At 35.8% G+C, this 17636-nt stretch overlaps 2 protein-coding genes and 1 non-coding gene across 3 annotated transcripts; 2 read left to right on the plus strand and 1 right to left on the minus strand.

Annotated features, from left to right (window-relative positions):
- Positions 1-1365: 1365 nt before the first annotated feature.
- LOC103334210 (uncharacterized) lies at positions 1366-2341 on the minus strand. Its single transcript, XM_008237159.3, has one exon. The coding sequence runs from the start codon at positions 2160-2162 to the stop codon at positions 1713-1715; it is 450 nt and encodes a 149-aa protein (XP_008235381.2). The 5' UTR covers positions 2163-2341; the 3' UTR covers positions 1366-1712.
- A 4368-nt stretch (positions 2342-6709) lies between these two features.
- Positions 6710-6810, plus strand: LOC148920961 (U6 spliceosomal RNA). The gene has a single exon (XR_016123468.1). It is a non-coding gene; the product is annotated as a U6 spliceosomal RNA (small nuclear RNA).
- Positions 6811-11963: 5153 nt separating this feature from the next.
- Positions 11964-15672, plus strand: GEM (GRAM domain family protein). The gene is made up of 4 exons (XM_008237168.3): positions 11964-12453; positions 12549-12650; positions 13341-13612; positions 15382-15672. Exons 1-4 carry the CDS (start codon positions 12129-12131, stop codon positions 15565-15567), a joined length of 885 nt encoding a protein of 294 aa, XP_008235390.1. The 5' UTR covers positions 11964-12128; the 3' UTR covers positions 15568-15672.
- The last annotated feature ends 1964 nt before the right edge of the window (positions 15673-17636 follow it).

Consider the following 17636-nt stretch of genomic DNA (forward strand, 5'->3'; position numbering starts at 1 on the left):
CTAAGATTCTTCAAAAAGAAAACGAAAAAGAGAAAAAGGAAAACCAGCATGCATATTATATGATAGGTTACTAACATTTCTCACCCTATCATTCTGGATAACCTAAGTCTGTCTACATACATATTTGTTTTAAAATTTGGCCTCATCTATTGTAGCCTTGTATTTAGATGCGAGTCATTCTATAGTGAGGGTCTTATTAGATGAGACTCTCTATCTTAATCGTTGAATCAAATTGATTACTTTGATCCAAGGGTTAATAAATAAGCCCTCATCTAATATCCTTATTTAATTTATCCAACGATTAAAATAAAATATAGAGTCTCATCTAATGTCCTTATCTAAGGCCCTAACTATAGAATTCTACAATTCTTCTTAGATGTCTGGTCTGAGTGTGAATTGATGATTCCATAGTTGTTCTGTATGAGGGCTTACTGCCCAATTATTACATGCTTTTTTCTTCTTACATGTATGGGATTAATGAATCAAGAACAATTCCAAGCCAATAGGCTTCTATTACTGGGTCACAGCCAAATTTAGGGGTGGTGGTTGTGGTTGCGGTTCAGTATGGTTTGGTTTAAGCCTCAAATAGCACAATGAATAAATGTGACGTTACAGTTCAAATTGATCTGGTTCAGGATCAGGCCTCATTTTACATTTTATAGTGATCAGTTTCCCTTCATAAGTAACTAAGGAAATATACATCAAAGGCAAAGGCAACTTCATAACCTAAATTTATATAGTAGTTGAGAAAATTTCTAATCGTTGAAGATGGAGCTTGAATAGGTTAACAAATTTAGGCTTTAGTATTAAGTGGTTGATATCAATGACTAGGATGAAACATGATAGTGTGATGACCAATAAGAAAATAACAAGCGTAAAGTTAAATCAAACCGTTTGGATTGGTTTGGTTTGACTAGCTCGAACCGTTTGGATTTCCACATAGAAAAGAATACAAGAATTTTAATGATTGTATATTAGAAAATGCTATAGTCTATCTAAAGTCCGAATCACTTTCAAAACAAAATTATTACTACCTAATTTCCTCCTATTTTTTTTAACTTTTCATCTACAAGGGATCACACGTGGGAGAAACACTATGGAATCAAACAAAAGAAAAGACTCAAGTTTAATGGAGCACTTGGAAAAAATGATGGTAACTTTTGAAAATTGTTGGGTCAACGTCAAGCAATGGAAGAAGCTTGTAGACAAGCAAAGGGAGTCGGATTCCACATCTTGCTGGCACAGCATATGCTTACCCTTCGTCAAAAGGTAGAGCCACCTAACCCTAGAAAATTATGCCTCAATTCTCTCTCCAACTTACTTCCTCATTGGAAATGTGGTAAATTAGAAAAAATGAGAAAAAAAGAAAAAGAATTGCAAACTGTTTTATTCAACTATCATCAGATCAGATGTACATCCAAACGACTCATCTACAAATGTGTGCACGTGTCGACTCCGAAACAATATGAATCACCGAAATAATTAAGAGCACTAATCACCATCCAAATATCCTCCATGAGTCAAACCCAATAATTTAAAAGGAAGAAACACAGCAAAAAGAAAAAAAAAAACCACTAAAGCAAAATCAAATGAAAATAATAGATCTCGTCCGTCCATCAAAACCCAGATCCAACAGCCTACGAGTCTCCAAGTGGACGAACTACGAAAAACCCAAGAGAGCCAGCCAGCCAAGGCCAAACTCTACGAGCGTCTTAAGCCAACACAACCGCAAACAAGGCTCCGGCGAGAGCAGTTCCAGCAATAGCAGCGCGGCTGGCCAATCCAGGAGCGTAGTTCCCACTGGGAGGAGGAGGAGGAGATGGGGTGTCGGCCGTCGGGGAGCTCGGGCTGCCTGCTGGACCAGCGGGTGCAGGTGGAGAAGTTGAAGACGGTGTCTCGGCTGAGGGGGAGGAGGCTGGCGCTGTGGTGCTTGGAGCTGGGGCTTTGGTTGGAGATGGAGTTGGTGACGTGGTAGGTGCCGGAACTGGTGCGGCGGATGGAGGGGTGGCTGTGGGTGGTGTTGCGGTTGGTGGCTTTGCTGTTGGTGGTGTTGCGGTTGGTGGTGTGGCGGTGGGTGCGGGGGATGGGGCTTGGGCTATGCATGATGTAGCCAAGAGACCCAAGACCAAGAGAACTTGAAACCCAGCAAAACCCATCTTCATTTTTTGTTTCTCTTCTTCTTTTTGTGGAAGAGAGAGAGAGAGAAAGAGAGAGGTTTTGATGAGTTTTTGAGAGTTTTGGGAGAGTGAGAGTTTGGGGAGTGAGGGAAGGGTTCAAAAGGAGAGGGGAATATAAAAGGGTTCAGGGAGAAAGTGGGGGGCTGTTGAGGGACAGCTCGTTTCTAAATTCAATAATGTGAGATGTTGAGATTCCTTGATGGAGGGTTTTAATTTAGGGTTTATTATATTTATACATAAAAATAAAATAAAATACCACATTGCATTTGCATTTGCATCTGCATATGCACCCACCACGACCACATTACATATTTAATTGTAACAAATTTTATAATAATAAAAATATTACTAATTTAATAATGTGGTTAAGCCAGCGAGGGCGGTGTGAATAATTGGTCAATTCTTTCAACTTTCTTCAAGGATCGGCTACGGGTAGAACCACCTAACACGAATTGCTACGCTTCGACGCGTGTCGTAATTAGGGTTATATTGGTAATTTAATCGCAGTGTAAACATGGTTTTGAGGGCTGAGATTGTGTGATCATGGCAATTTGGGTTGGACACGTCACGTGTTATGGTTGCTTGAGGGTTAGTAGAGTGTCTTTTTCTACCACATTTGGTGCATTCGCATTTTCGGCTTGGCAATATAATAGTGCGGAGCTTAGCTTTTAACAGTCTGGATTCAGTCGTTGCCCTTTTCAACAACTCCAAACGTGGTCGGTGGTTTTACGGAAATGACCCTTTGATCATTAGTTGTTGCTAATTATCATTAACAATCACACTAAACACGCACCCACACACAGTGTTGCCTAACCATCTCATGTAACGTAAACAAGTATTGCTAAGTCTTCAGGCTTACCCCAAGTTGTGACGGTAGGTGGGAAAATAAATTTGAAGACAATATTGTTTTACAATCAACACAGAAAATATATGTAGATAACTTTATTTTGTTTATTGTTAACAATAATGCTGAATGGACCATATTTGTTAATCGCATTGTAAACTATATTTCTAATAGGAATAAGTTGAGAATTAGAGCACATGATCTCGGGTGCATAAATAAATGGTATTAATCACTTAAGCTATAGCATTGTATCTTATTCCAAAATTAACCGTGGTTATGTTAAATATGATGCTTGAAATGAATACCTAAAACTTATCCCATTGGAGTTCTAGAATACAATTTAAAAAGAAGTTATAGAATACAAATGGCCTACATAATTTGTACACATGGCCAGCGCCCATTGGTGGCTATGATAAAACCGGTCTAATCAAAATTGGGATCCAGCCACGCTTCGGTGAACTGTGTTTTGGTTCGGATGAGGACCTTTTGTTGTATGCAAGAGACTTCCTTTTGTTTAATAAAATTGATGGCTTTTTTGTGCCAGCTGTGTTCTGTTGTAATTAGGCGTTCGTCTGTGGGATAATTGGGGAGAGAGAAAAGAAATTTATAATATTATCTTTGCATCAGATTATATTATATGTTTAATGATGTTACCGTTGCTTCGTAGCAAATGGAAAACAACTAACATGTTCATCTCAACGAACACGAATAAAAAATACCTTGGCCTCCAAATTTTTCTTGTCTTGTTGTCGTCTTTTGACTCCGTGCATAGAAGTTTGGAAAGAAGTACGCGTACAACGATATTAGTGTTTCAGACATTAACTAATGTATCGATTTCTTATTTGCTGTTGTTTAAATAAGGTTTAAATAAGTGGTAGTTTTTTTTATATAGTTTTTATCTATTCTTTTTGAGATTTTCAGCTCTCTTTTTGTGAGTTTTTTTTGGGGAGAGGGGTGGTCATTGAAACAAAAATCCCAAATACAGACCACTGAACAAAGAGGCAAAGCCACAAAGAACAGACTAAAGAAGGAGAAGCAAAACAGGACTCGACAAAGACCAGCAGGATGCATTTCCCCACACAGATTGTGACCTTACATAGAGTTGCTAAGAGGGCATGGCAAGCCATTAGAGACCAAAACGTGCACAAGAGATTGTGGTGGCCAATAGGCTCAACTTTCCAGTTCTACAGCCCAAAATCCTATCGATGTCGCCATGTGAGTAGCACGATTTGCATTCCTTGACACCCATTTCCACCGGACATCATGAAATTGCCGGCTAAAACTATGAATTTCTTCAAAGAGGGCAATATACTTCATGCTTGATTCCTCGCACTTCCATTTATTCATTCGATAAGAACTTTAGAGTCAGTTTCCACAACAATGTCAGTGTAACCGTATTGGGAAGCTAATTGAAGACCTTTAACCATGGGGGTAGACCAAAAATGAAACACCGGCATATCAATTGATGTCCAAAAATTGATGTTTCTAATGTTATGTTCTAGTGCAATCGAAGATAACAATTATGCTAATTTAGTTTAATCTTACTAACCACTAGATAGCTTCCATTGAAGGATCCTTCAAATAAGTTTATTTGAAACACAAGCATATCAATTGACATCAAAAAATTAGAAGGAAAGGAAATGAAACACTGGCATATCAGTTGACGAAAAAAAATTGGTTTTTCTAATGTTAAGTTCTAGTGCAGTCGAAGAGAACAATTATGCTCATTTAGTTTAATCTTACTAACAATCAGAGAGCTTTCATTAAGGGATCTCTCAAATAAGAACCGTCTATTTTTTAGATAATCATTCAAATATCATCTCTACAAAAAATTTAAAAAAAAATTAACTTGAATCTAATATCATTTGACCACTCAATTAAGTTATTGAAATTTTAGTACTTTCTTAAAGCATCGTGTTCATTGATTTTATGTGATACAATTGGATGTCGAAACGATTTCTGATTTGTCTGTTTTTTGCAAGGATGATCTATGAATGTAGACAGAAAAAATAGATTGTTTGGATTGTTGAAAAAAATTCATAGGGGACCCTAAATGGTGTCCTTCAAATAAAATAATTTGAGGAATCCCTCAATAGAAAGGGGTTGTGCTAACCATTACCACTTATATACACCTAACACGTATTGAATAAGAATAAGGTAATGTAATGATCATTTAGTTTAATTACATTCAGTCTCCAACTTAATATAATAGATTATGAATTCAACTCTTATGGTGTGTTTACTAATCAGGAATTTGAATTTTCATCAGGAATTGAATTCCACATATGAAAGATTTTTGCATTTACTTCACATCAATGAATTAAAAAGTAAGTGGAGTCCACACAAAATTAGAAGTTGAATTACTGATTTTGGAGGAATTCAATTCTTTGGTGAGAGGTGGTATTCTAATTCATGGAGAACTAACTCATTAGGAATTCATCTTTTTGACCCATTATATTCTTACACAATTTTCAAATTTTCAAATTTGCCATATAATTAACCCAACAACGAGGACGTTTTAGTAATTAATACAACTCATACCCCAATTCCATATAGTTGAGTAAATAACTTCAATAAGAATCCGAAATCTAACTCTTCTCAATCCATATCGTTTAGTAAACAACTTCAATAGGAATCTATAATCTGATTCTTCTCAATTCAACTCCTCAATTCAATTCCTCCCAAATTACTAATTAGTAAACAACTACCATTCTTCTCAATTCAACTCATCAATTCAATTTCTCCGAACAATAGTAAACATACCATTAAGTTAGGGTGATGACGAAACTTATTCTCGAAAACGAAGTAGAATTTTACTAGATCCGCGTATTGTATCCCATCATAGGCACCAATTAATAAGTGGAATTGATTTGGTCTTATTTTATATAGCAACTTAGTATGAACATATTTGTTTAGTTGTATGATGAATAGGAGCTGGCAGAAGCTGGCAAGAAAGAGATGGAACATGTGCACCACTACATGATTAATATTGCTGAGAAGACGGTGTTAATTTTTATTTTATTTTATTTTATAATTTAAATGACATGGAGAAAGATAATGGTGTTCTAAGATAAATGGCTCTGTGAAATATACGTGGGAATTGGTGACGCACGAAAAACGTCCAAATCCAACACAAAAAGGGGGAAAAGGGTTGTGGGCTTTTCCCATATGAAATGGAACATTCCCAATTATTGTTAAGACTTTTAGACCTTTTCTTGTAGTAATTGGATTCCAAATTCAGTGTTTGGGAATCAGTCTTACCGGCCATCTTCCACTCGTAAAGAATGATTCTCACTTCTTCTTCTTCTTTCTATTCTTTTGTTTTTTAATGAACTTTTATGAAGTTTTCGGTGAAGGTTGCACATAGTTTAGATCTATTCGAGTCGTCCTTTAATTAAACGCCTAATGTATGACACGTTTTCGACAAAAAAAACAAATGTATAACATGTTATTTTTTTTCTTCTTCTTATTTTCAAATAAAGGTTAATTTAGTTTATTTCATTTTTATGAGAAAATGAACTTTGTTAACCAAAACAGAGTATCAAACAAAAGAGTGTGCATTGAAAATCCAATTGAACTGCCAATGGGGCCTACCTCAATTGAACCCTAAACTACTAGCTTCACTTAGGTTTCTTGAATCATTGTTGTAAATGTCTAGACAAAAGTTCTTTTTTTATGTTTTGTAATTGTCACGACCTAGGGACGTTTGATAAAATTGGAACAACAAAAAGATTAGTATGGCCATGGGCAAGAATGACACATATAAGTCGAGAAATGGTCAAAATCTTTTAAAATTTAACGCCCAAGTTGTGCTACCATGTTGAGTTCAACATCAGCAGTGACGGAGCCAGGAATCGAAACACAAGGGGTCTTAGTATAAAAGTCCCAAAAAAAAAAATTTAGGATGGAATCAACATATATATTCTATATATGCAAAAAAATGAAAATAAAAACTTACATTGTTACTGGAAATTAGTGCGATAAACATCTCTAAGAATCTCATACTTCACTTACGCACTAAACACATAAACTTGAGACATCATTTTATCTGATATCACATAGAAAAGGGAGAGAGGAGAGAGGAGTAGTTACCCTAAATTCCTTAATTAAACTACTGCCTAAGTTTTAATTTTTTTATAAAAAAAAATTAAAGTGGCATGCACAGGCTAAGGCGCAAGTGTGGCAGAAGTTGCAGCTTGGGATAGATATTAAAGTGTAATCTTTGTTATTACTGGGGGAAAGAATGATTTGTGATGGTCAAGAGGCCAATAGATAGCAATTTGCCATTTTGCTTTGACTTCAATTATAGTGTCTCATAGGCGGACCCGGAAATTTTTTAGCGGATGTGCAATATTGACTAAGTATGAAAAATGGTTTTTCGGAATAATCATTTTCTCAAGATAATTTTGGGTTGGAGGAGGAGAAAACAAAAGAAAATTGGGGGTTTTGGAATGGAAGAATCGGATCTGTGGAAAAGGAGAGGCTGGAGGATATGCTGGGCATTTTCTTTTTTCTTCAGACCTGGCCCAAAACGACGTCTTTTGGCCATGTTGTTTTTTTAAAAAAACATCGCGCACCAGCAGCCTCCTCCTTCTTCAACCTGCGAGCGAACTCTTCCTCTTCTTTCAGACATTTTGTCGACCACGTGATGTGCAGCTCCAAGAAGTTGCACCAGCAGCTCTAAAAGGATTGCACCAACAGCTCTAAGGGTCCTCTAAGCTTATTTCCATGGCTTCCAAGAGGTCGTGCGACCCCATTGACCCCACTATGGCTCCGCCTCTGAACATCGATAAACTAATGGATCGATTTGGACTTCATAAGCAATTGCAAGGAGCCTCATTAGTTAATGACTAGTGTTTTTGGGGTATAGCGTTGAGGTGGAGTGCACTTCCTTGTGTCCTGTCATTTAAGTGAGGGAGAATGTGACACCCCAGGCTGTGCTAGCATGTTGGGTTGCACATGAGTATCTTTGACAATCTTTCTCTGGGTCGACATTTATGCCCTCGACTCCATATGGTAGAACCCACCAACATAGCTCTAATACCATTTGTCATGTCACGATCCAAGAATTGCGTCATTTTAACACTTAAGGAATGGGAGGATTTTGAGGCACCAAGGCACGCCTCCTAAGAGATGATGATTAGACAAATTGATGAGCCACGCAAAGTAACCTTAGGTGACCTAGCATTCCGTGTGATTTGATCAACTAATTACGTTACGACGTATGTAATGTAATGAGCTCAATAGTCAAGCTCAAGATTGAGGTTTTGTTTTTCATATTGTCACTATCCCTCGCATCCCAATCAATTCACAACAGTAATTATAAGTATATATGGTATGGGTTAGCCCAGTGAACTAGAATAGTATATTCATTCATTATTCTAATCCAAGTAATATTTTATTTTAATTTAATTTAAATTATGGAAATGAGAATTCAAACTCGGGTGTAGAGTGGAGAGCATATTCGCTCTAGCCAACTTAGCTAAACTCATATCTGCGTATACTTGTCTTTTTTCTTTTGAGTTCAATTGTTTTTTTTACATATTATAATAATTTAGACTATGATTCATATAGAAAATTAAAAAAACCAAACATTACCCCACTAGTAAAAGTCATGCTTATCTCTAACAGTAATATTATCCAAATCCAAATCATGATTAGGGACAAAACAACAAATAAAGAGAATTTTTCTCCAAAAGAAGAAACGCATCAAGAAATTCCAAAATCCAAATAAAAATTATCCCCAAGTAAAATAAGGAAGATTACTGCTACCATAAGAGCTCCATTAAGAATATGCTGGTTTTGACATATTCGAAGGAGAAAATGTCATCGTTTGCTGGTTTTGACATATTCGAAGGAGAAAATGTCATCGTTGGTGACAATTCTGCCTCCGTAGTCCTTATATGGAGTTGTTTGGTTCTCTTTAACGTTATTGAAATCATTTGAAATGAACCCAACAAAATTACTGTTTATTATATCCTATTTTAATTTAATTTATCAACGACATATGTTTTGTTCATACACTCAACGTGCTGGAAAATTATCAATCATGCCCAAAATGAAAGCGCATTTACTGCTATTGCTTCTTTCTTTTCTTTTTGTATGATTAATAATTCAGGGAGTTGATTTCCCCCTTTTTTTTTTCTCCATTTACATTCTCTTTTTATAATACTTTTTTACCAATTTTGACCATATCTCTTCTTGAGAGTAGTTTTTATAGAAATTAACTTAAAAGAAGTTTTTGAGATCAAATTTTATTCAAAAGCTTTCAAACTTTTAAGTGCGGTCCAAGTACAAAGATGAAAAGCTAACACATATAACATGCAGAAAGACAAGAAAAAATTACAAACATGTAATTCTACTTCATAAGCATCAAAGGAATCGAAAATGGATTTTAGATTTTGTGACCTCAAACAGCTATAAAGTACCATAAGTTTTCACCCCTTTTTTGCCCTTTTGGCTGGAAATACTTTATTTACTAAATAACAAACAACAAACAACAAACTTAGCAGTAAACAATTCAAAAGCAACAACAGAGTCATTAGAACCCAACAACAAAACAGAACCAAACCCGCTACTCCATCCACAACGCCTGTATTAATTTGAATACAACCTTCAAAATTTATGGGACATCACACATCACGAAGTGAAGATAAGGGTTGATCAACCCTTACCCTACCATAAATTTATCTCACAAAAAGAAAATAAGGCTCCCTTTGAATGGAAGGATTTGACAACAAAACTAAATTTGCTATTAAAGTAAGAACCACATTAGACTGAATGTATTTGAAATAACTAGATGTAGTACATTTGAAACGAATTTGAAATGACAACATGCGAGGATGGTCTCATGAAACATGCTAACCTAGGCTATAGTCAAAAGAACTCGTTTTTTTTTTTTATAGACTAAATTAATACCCTAGCCTAGCCACTCAAATAAAATCTTATTAACTAATCTCACTAGGCTGACCAACAACAAAAAAACTAACCTCCCACACCACACATGAAATATTAGACTCCCATTGGGCTGACCACACAACTAGGCTAACCACAGAAATTCCCTTTTTTTTCTCTCTCTTTTTTGGTTTTTTAATGTTAAAATTTTGGGGATTATTTAGGATTTATGAAGTATGAATTAAGGATTTATAATTGAGGTTTATCAATTAGGGATTTGCAATTCTGGCTTATCAGTTTATGAGTTGCAATTGATTTTGGTTTGTTCAATTATCAAATAGGATTTGAAATTTATTTTGGTGTTCTTGCTTGTATGAATTATCAATTAGGGATTTTAATAAAGGTCTAGTTTCTTATTTACAATTGATGTCATTTTCAGGAATTTGATTAGATATTTAACTATTTAAGTATGTTTTTATTGGAATTTTTGTCAGGTCAACATCGAAATGCTAAGATATGAAAGACTCTTTAAGATTTTATTAAGAGAAACAATGATGAATCATCAATTATGTCCCCCTGTTTTTTTTTTTTTTTTTTTTGGTTATCAATGAAATTCACTCGTACCTTCAAATTTTCTATAAGTTTGTATGTAAGGTCAATTTAGTCCACGCCATTTTGAAATCCTCGGTCCGTCTCTTTATATGCAAGGAATCATTTGAAGTCCATTTGTTTTCTTCATTTCTTTCTTGTCTAAATCTTGACATACATGAATTGTACTAGTCTATACAAACAAATCTACCTTACAATATCATTTACTTTCATAAATTTGGAACCCTCCATCCAAATGGAGTACGTATATCCTCCAAAGTTCAACATTTGGACCAATCACACAAATGAACATAAAATCATATTTTTTATTTTTTATATTTTTTTAAAATCTGTTTAACATGATGAGCAACGATACAAGGCACGAGAGTCTTAGCTTATTTTATTGTACAATTTTATCTCTGATATATTTCTTCTTCTCTTTTTTTTTTTTTTTTTTTTGGTTGCCAAAAGGTCGGATTATCTCTGATAAATTTGATTGTATAATTTAGATATAGCCCCACCCAACCAAGAAAATTCAGAACCCAGCACCCAAGGCCCAACTCACCCCAGCCTTGTAGGTTGGATCACTTACAAAGCTTAGCCCAACCTAATTTTATGTAGGCTGGATCCACCCAGATGGGTTCGGCTGCAAATTCAGAATTGGTACATGCTGGTGGTTTCGGTTTTTCTCCGGCCCAAGTTGAAAAAAAAAAATATTTATTTATTTAAAATTAGTCTCTCCGCACACGCTTCCGCCCATGCGAGAGGCTATTTGTTTAAAAATTTAAATTTATTTTATAAATACATGTCTAAGATTGGGTTTATTTATAAATTTGTAAAAAAATAATGGGTAGTTGTGTTCCATAAAAATAGGATTCATTATCTGATTTTTCTTTTGATTTTAATTTTTTTAAATATGAAAATGTGTAAATTTACCATATTATCTTCATTTAATTAATAATTTCAATTCTTAATGTTTGTATTAACCAATGATATTTTCTGTATTTTGAATGTTTTATCATTCTCTACTTTTTACTTTATATATATAAGTTATATTGGAGGAGGAAGGAATTGAACTTATGACCTCGGAGTAAAATTTTTAACTAAATGAGTTACAAGCTCTTTGCATTGACAAAATCTTTTAGTTGAACCTTTGCCCCACAATCAACAAAAAATATAACCAACAAAAGACACGTGTCACAAGTAACTTGTAGATCAACTGATTGAAGGCAATTACTCTCATGTACTCAGAGTCGTGTGTCGAATCCCAATTTCTTAATATATCGTGTAAAATAAAATGTAAAAGCAACACCTGGCAGTCAATGGTGGGGAATAGAAATAGCCTCCCCGTCAACGGAGGGTCCGAGTTTTAAAACGAGTGTCTATCGGCATCAAGTTTTAAAACGCTAAAAACAAATGATTTGCTAATTCTGCTTCCTACCGTTCTTATCGCTAAACCCGTCCCCCTCCATTTCCCTTCAAAACTCCAATTTTACGAAAAAAAGAAAAAACCACACAAACCAAAAAAAAAAAAAAACACATAAAAATAACCCCCCAAAAAATCTAGCTCTCCACGCGCCGCCTCACGCACTCCGTGATCGCATTCTCACGAAGCTTCTAGAACCATGGACCAGCCCAAGCCCGTCTCCGCGGCCGAGGCCAAAACGCAGGCTCCGAACCAGACTCAAGGTCCGAACCCGAAAGCGGCTGGCGAAGCTTTGACGGGGGATCAGAACTGGGCTACCTTCGTCATGGGATCACAGGCTCAGACTCAGACAGAGGCCTCCGGGACTCCCACGGGTTCCGGGCCCAAGAAGTCGGTTCATTGGAGCCCCGAATTGGTCTCCGAATCGCACAACAGTAGCGCCGGTGCCGCCTCTGATTCGCATCAGGGATCCAATCCCTACGTGGCTCCTTCCCCAATGCTCACCTCCTCTTTCTCATTCAAAGGTAGTATTTCTGTAATTCTACATGTATATACGTATTTGAATCCGTATATGTATGCTTATGAAGACGACGTATTTGTGTATTGCGTGCATGGTCAGATTCGGTGGAGACTGTAAGGGGCGTGTTTGGGAGGTGGAGAAAGTCGGTGGGGGAGGCTACTAAGAAGGCTGAGGATCTCGCTGGAAACACGTGGCAGCACTGTGAGTTTCTGCTTGCTTTTTGCCTCTTCTTTTCTTTGTTGATCTCTGCTGATTAATTTGCTTCGATTTTTCTTCTACATGTTGTTTTGAAAATAATGGGAATTGTATTAAGATAAGGTTCCAAATGTCTTGGTTGCTTTGTCATATTCCATTTGCCAATTTTGCTTCCTTTGCTTGTAGGAATTGATTGGCTACTATCATCCATTTTTCATGAATATTAGGAGTTGACATTTTAATTGTGTTGGTTATTCTGATTAATCCCTGTTTCTGAGATTTGTGAAAAATAATAGGTGTGGTCTGTCCTAATCTTATTTGGTAGATTTATCGATGAACACGAGAATCGACAAGTTTAAAATTTGTGAGGAGGATTAGCCAAGCAACCTCTTGTAAAACGCTTAGCCCGGTGCTTGAAAAGTGTTCTATATAGACTGGCTGTTAGTACCATCCTCTAGTTTCTCTAACCGTCTGAACTAATTTCCTGTCGAATGCTTTTCTTTTGTTGTTTGTTTCACACTGACTACGCAAATTAAATTCTGCTTTTGTCAGGAAAAAATGGAATTTCAATCTCTCTTGATCTCCCCAGTTTTGCTTTTGTTATTCTTATTGTTTACTTTGTCCATTTTGTTGATCCAAAAATATCGTGATTGTGATGGATGAAGTCACTAATCATCCTGTTTTATTTCGAACTAGTGAAAACAAGCCCTAGTTTTGCTGATGCTGCCATGGGAAGAATTGCACAAGGAACAAAGGTTCTAGCAGAAGGTGGTTATGAGAAGATCTTCCAGTCAACCTTTGAGACAGCTCCTGAGGAGCAACTTCAAAATTCATTTGCATGTTACTTATCCACATCAGCGGGTCCAGTCATGGGAGTTTTATATGTTTCTACTGCAAAACTTGCTTATTGTAGTGATAATCCCATTTCATACAAAGCTGATGACCAAACTGAATGGAGCTATTACAAGGTAAGTTTGCATATGTGCTTACTATTGTGTCTTTAAAAGGTTTTTCAAATATGGGATTTCAATTAACAGATAACTTTCTTACCGAAGCATTATTGAGTGATTTATTTTGTTTATTTCTATGACTGCATTATATTATTATAATGTAGAAAATCGTGATAGTGAATCAGGATGTGTGTAAGACATTTGAAGGAAGCTTCCCTCTTGTCTTCCATTATGATGGTGATTCTTCATCTAAGTATTAAAGGGAACATAAATTTTGACAGTGGGATTACTATCAAGGCTTGTGATGTGACACTTAGTGTATATAATTTTATTCTGACTTGATTCTCCTTAGTCAGAACTTATGAACCTCTGTACTGCTGATCCTTTTAGCCAATTTCAACTTTAATCATAACAAGTCTTTAACATTCAAATTTTAAAAAGTAAAATAAATTTTGAGAGTCAAAAATTGGTCCTGTGATAGCACTTTTAAAGGTGTCTGTTCTTGGATGTCAAATTATTTTAAAATGGAGCTACCATGAATACGCCACTGCTAGTTTGTTGAAAAGTCTCTGTTTTGTGGATAGAAATTCCTTTCCATCTATCTTTATTTGGACCCATGTTGTTCCCAATTGAAGGTGTAAATTGTGTTTATGACCAACTCTAGTTGTTTTTTGTTTTAAAGTATGGATTGGGGCTTAAATTGATGCACCATATTGTTAGGCAATTGCTGAGCTAAGCCCATGTATGGATGAAAAGCATTCATGAGGTTCAAGCTTGATTTAAATTTCAATGAGCTTGTTAAGCCCCAGGTTCACCATAGGCTCTTCAACTTTCTATTTGAGCACAAAAAGAGGAGGACTAGATCCAGAAGGGATGTTCAAACTGAAGTAGTTCTAGAGGGGGGAAGCATATAAGAGTATTAATGCTAGATCCCAATAAATGAGAAGCAAGAAATTAATTTCCAACATAATTTTGTTTTGGAATTTGGGGCCTTTGTTGTGATCATTTGGTTATTTTCATTTTTTCTATCTTCAGTGGGCTTGTGATCTCCATTACTAATGAACTTGTTAAAGGTGGGTTCTGGCTAGATTAGCTAGTGAAGTCTCTTGGCAGTTGGCATTGGAAACGAGACCTAGAACACATTATATGGGGAAGACTGACGGCTAACCCTTTTTGTGTAGCCTGTTTGATCAATATTGATTATGATATGAAGCTTGTTGATCTAATATTTCCATGATTGTTACTTGTTATTAGGTGAGCCTAGTGTTGTCCTCGAGTGTTTTTATTAAAAAGAAATAAATAATTACTCTACTGCTTCTACTTATGTTTGCCCTCACTTTTTCTTTTCCTGCTGCCTCTTGGCAAAGATGTATTTGTTATTTACTGTGTCACATAAGAGCGGTGGTAATTTGCCCACAGTGAAATTATGTCATCATTGTTGTGAAACCAAAGATGAGGAACAACTTTTTCATTTTACATTTGCATAAGGAAATAGGGAGTTACATAAAACTAGTTCTGATTTTGTTATTCGCTACTAAATTATGGCAGTTGGTATATAAGATATATCTTTGTGCTTAAATGAAATCATATTAGTTAATTCAAAATAGTTTATTTGGTCAAGCTTCGTGATATATTCCTACTTCTTAATAATATTGTTGAACTGATGTTTTTCAGAAGACATTGTTTTTGTAAGTTCTAATTCTTTTATTTGTTTTTCTTTTGATGAGTATTTTATTTTATTTTTGCTATTATTTTACTCATTTCTTTATACTCTCTAATATTGGTAGGTGGTTATCCCATTACATCAGCTTAAAGCAGTTAATCCTTCATCAAGCAGATCAAACCCTGCTGAAAAGTACATCCAGGTTATCTCCATTGATAACCATGAGTTTTGGTTCATGGGCTTCTTAAATTATGATGGTGCTGTGCAATCCCTACAAGAAGCTCTGCAAGCCCGGAGCTCATGTGTGTGATAATTATTCTTGTGGGACAGAATTTTTGCTTTTTGCCCATCGTAAGATGTTTTGTAACTGATAAATTTATAGATTAAATTATTCAACATTGATTTTGATACCGTATGCCACACTTGTGCAAATTCTTTGAAAGTCATGTGAAAATGAGGTCCAGTCATTTGACATTTTTCATATGTTTATACTGTTTTAGGAGAATAGTTGGAATGAGATTCAGAATTGTTGCTTTTAGTCCATATGATGATTCTTGAATGCGAAAAACCGAAATCGCATGAATCTTGTGAAGTTTATTTCTGCCTTTATTCATGGAGATTCTTGATGTCCTTCTAGTTCTGCCTTTATTCATGATGATTCTTGGCATTGTTTGCTTGGTGTCCGATGCCAAGAATGGATCAAAGTGAGGTTTATTGTCATTTGGTGAATAATTCTGAGAGTCAGGAGGCAATTAGTAAACAGGTTACATGGTTAATCACATGTTTAATAAAAAGTGGTAGCAATTAGTAACCAGTAGAATTTGGTTCTAAACAACTCCACCAAAGAGAGTGAGATTGATGGTGATATGAGAGCTTAAGAGAAAAAAATTAGACATAAGCATTTTTTTAGTTTGCTTTGTTGATTGGGAAAAACATTGAAGGGGGTTATACCAAAAAGAAGAGTACAAAGTAAATATATTGTAGTACTAGTGTTGGGTTTCAATCCAGGGTAACACCAATGAGAATCATGCGAATGAAACCAACTTAACAGAACGTTCATTTTTGTCAATGCACTGGACCTTTACTTATATATATTATATTTATAAATAAACAGGTTATATAGGATTTTAACGAGTTGTCAGGTTGACTCAAAACTCACCTATTTATTAAACGAGTCATAGCGGATTGACTTGAAAATTACCTGCATTTTTTTCTTGCGAGTTGAACCACTAATTTTTTGTGTGGGTTTCGGTAGTGTAACAAATTGTATCGTAAATTACCACCCCTCTGTTAGTATAAATTGACAATTTTAACCTTGAAATTAACGACAATATTGACGGAATTGGTAGACCATTTGAACGAATAATTTAATTAAGCGATCAAATTACAACTCGGGTATAAATGCAATCCCATAATACGAATCCCAACCACCAAACGTGGCTTCAGGTCTTGGAAAATTGCAAACGTAGTTACTAAAGGAAAATCTGGTTCTCTGTGGGTGTTGAGGTTATTGGAAGGCTAGAAAACGTTGGTGAGTGGAGTGGGTGTCTGGTACGCAGCATTGGCAGCAGATGATGTGGTGGGGCAAGGCATTTTCTCCCTTTCGGCATACATGATTTCCACAGATCTTATTTTGATCATTCTAATTATTGGGCCTATAATGTCCCAAATCAAAGCATCTATAAAACAACCAACTGTTTACGAACATGCTTAGATTAGATGGATTATATTAGTGACCCACATCTTTCATTTGCACGCGCAACCGTCTTGTCTTAGGATTTTAGCCTATAATTGGATCTTAAAGTGTGATTAAAGCAAATTCATTACGAAAGTCTTCCGAGTCTGCTTCACGCTTGACCGCCCAAGTGCCATTATACGGCTGCCATAGCTTCCAAGCCGGACTTTGTGATGATTGTAAGATCATTTCAGGGAAAAGAAAAAAGCAAAACAAGAAAAACAAAGGATCTTGTTGGGTAGTTTAGGGTCTAATAGAATAGGTAAACCAAACCGAATATCTCAGTAATATCTGCTTTTGCCAATTAGGTTTGTGAAGATTCTCAATTTGAGTTGTGATTGGACCCTCAATTCAAAATGGTTTGATATTTGGTTATTTTGGGCACAAATGTCCGCCTCCTGATCTGATTCGGTTATCAAGTTGATATGGTGCAAAGATAATCACTTTTCTGCCAAAAAGTTCAGCATCAAAATATTTTGTATGTCCAAAAACAAGCGGCCATTGTCTATTTACCTACATACCCATAACATTTCCAGAGTTTTTTTTTTTCCTTCATAAAAATGTTCATTGATGCAAGCCTCAAAATTTCTTAAGTCTAGCAAGGTTGGGCCACATGCTATGCTATGATCACCAATGATAATTCG

This window comes from Prunus mume, linkage group LG1 (genome assembly GCF_029339155.1).
Source record: "Prunus mume cultivar Tortuosa linkage group LG1, ASM2933915v1, whole genome shotgun sequence".
NCBI lineage: Eukaryota > Viridiplantae > Streptophyta > Magnoliopsida > Rosales > Rosaceae > Prunus > Prunus mume.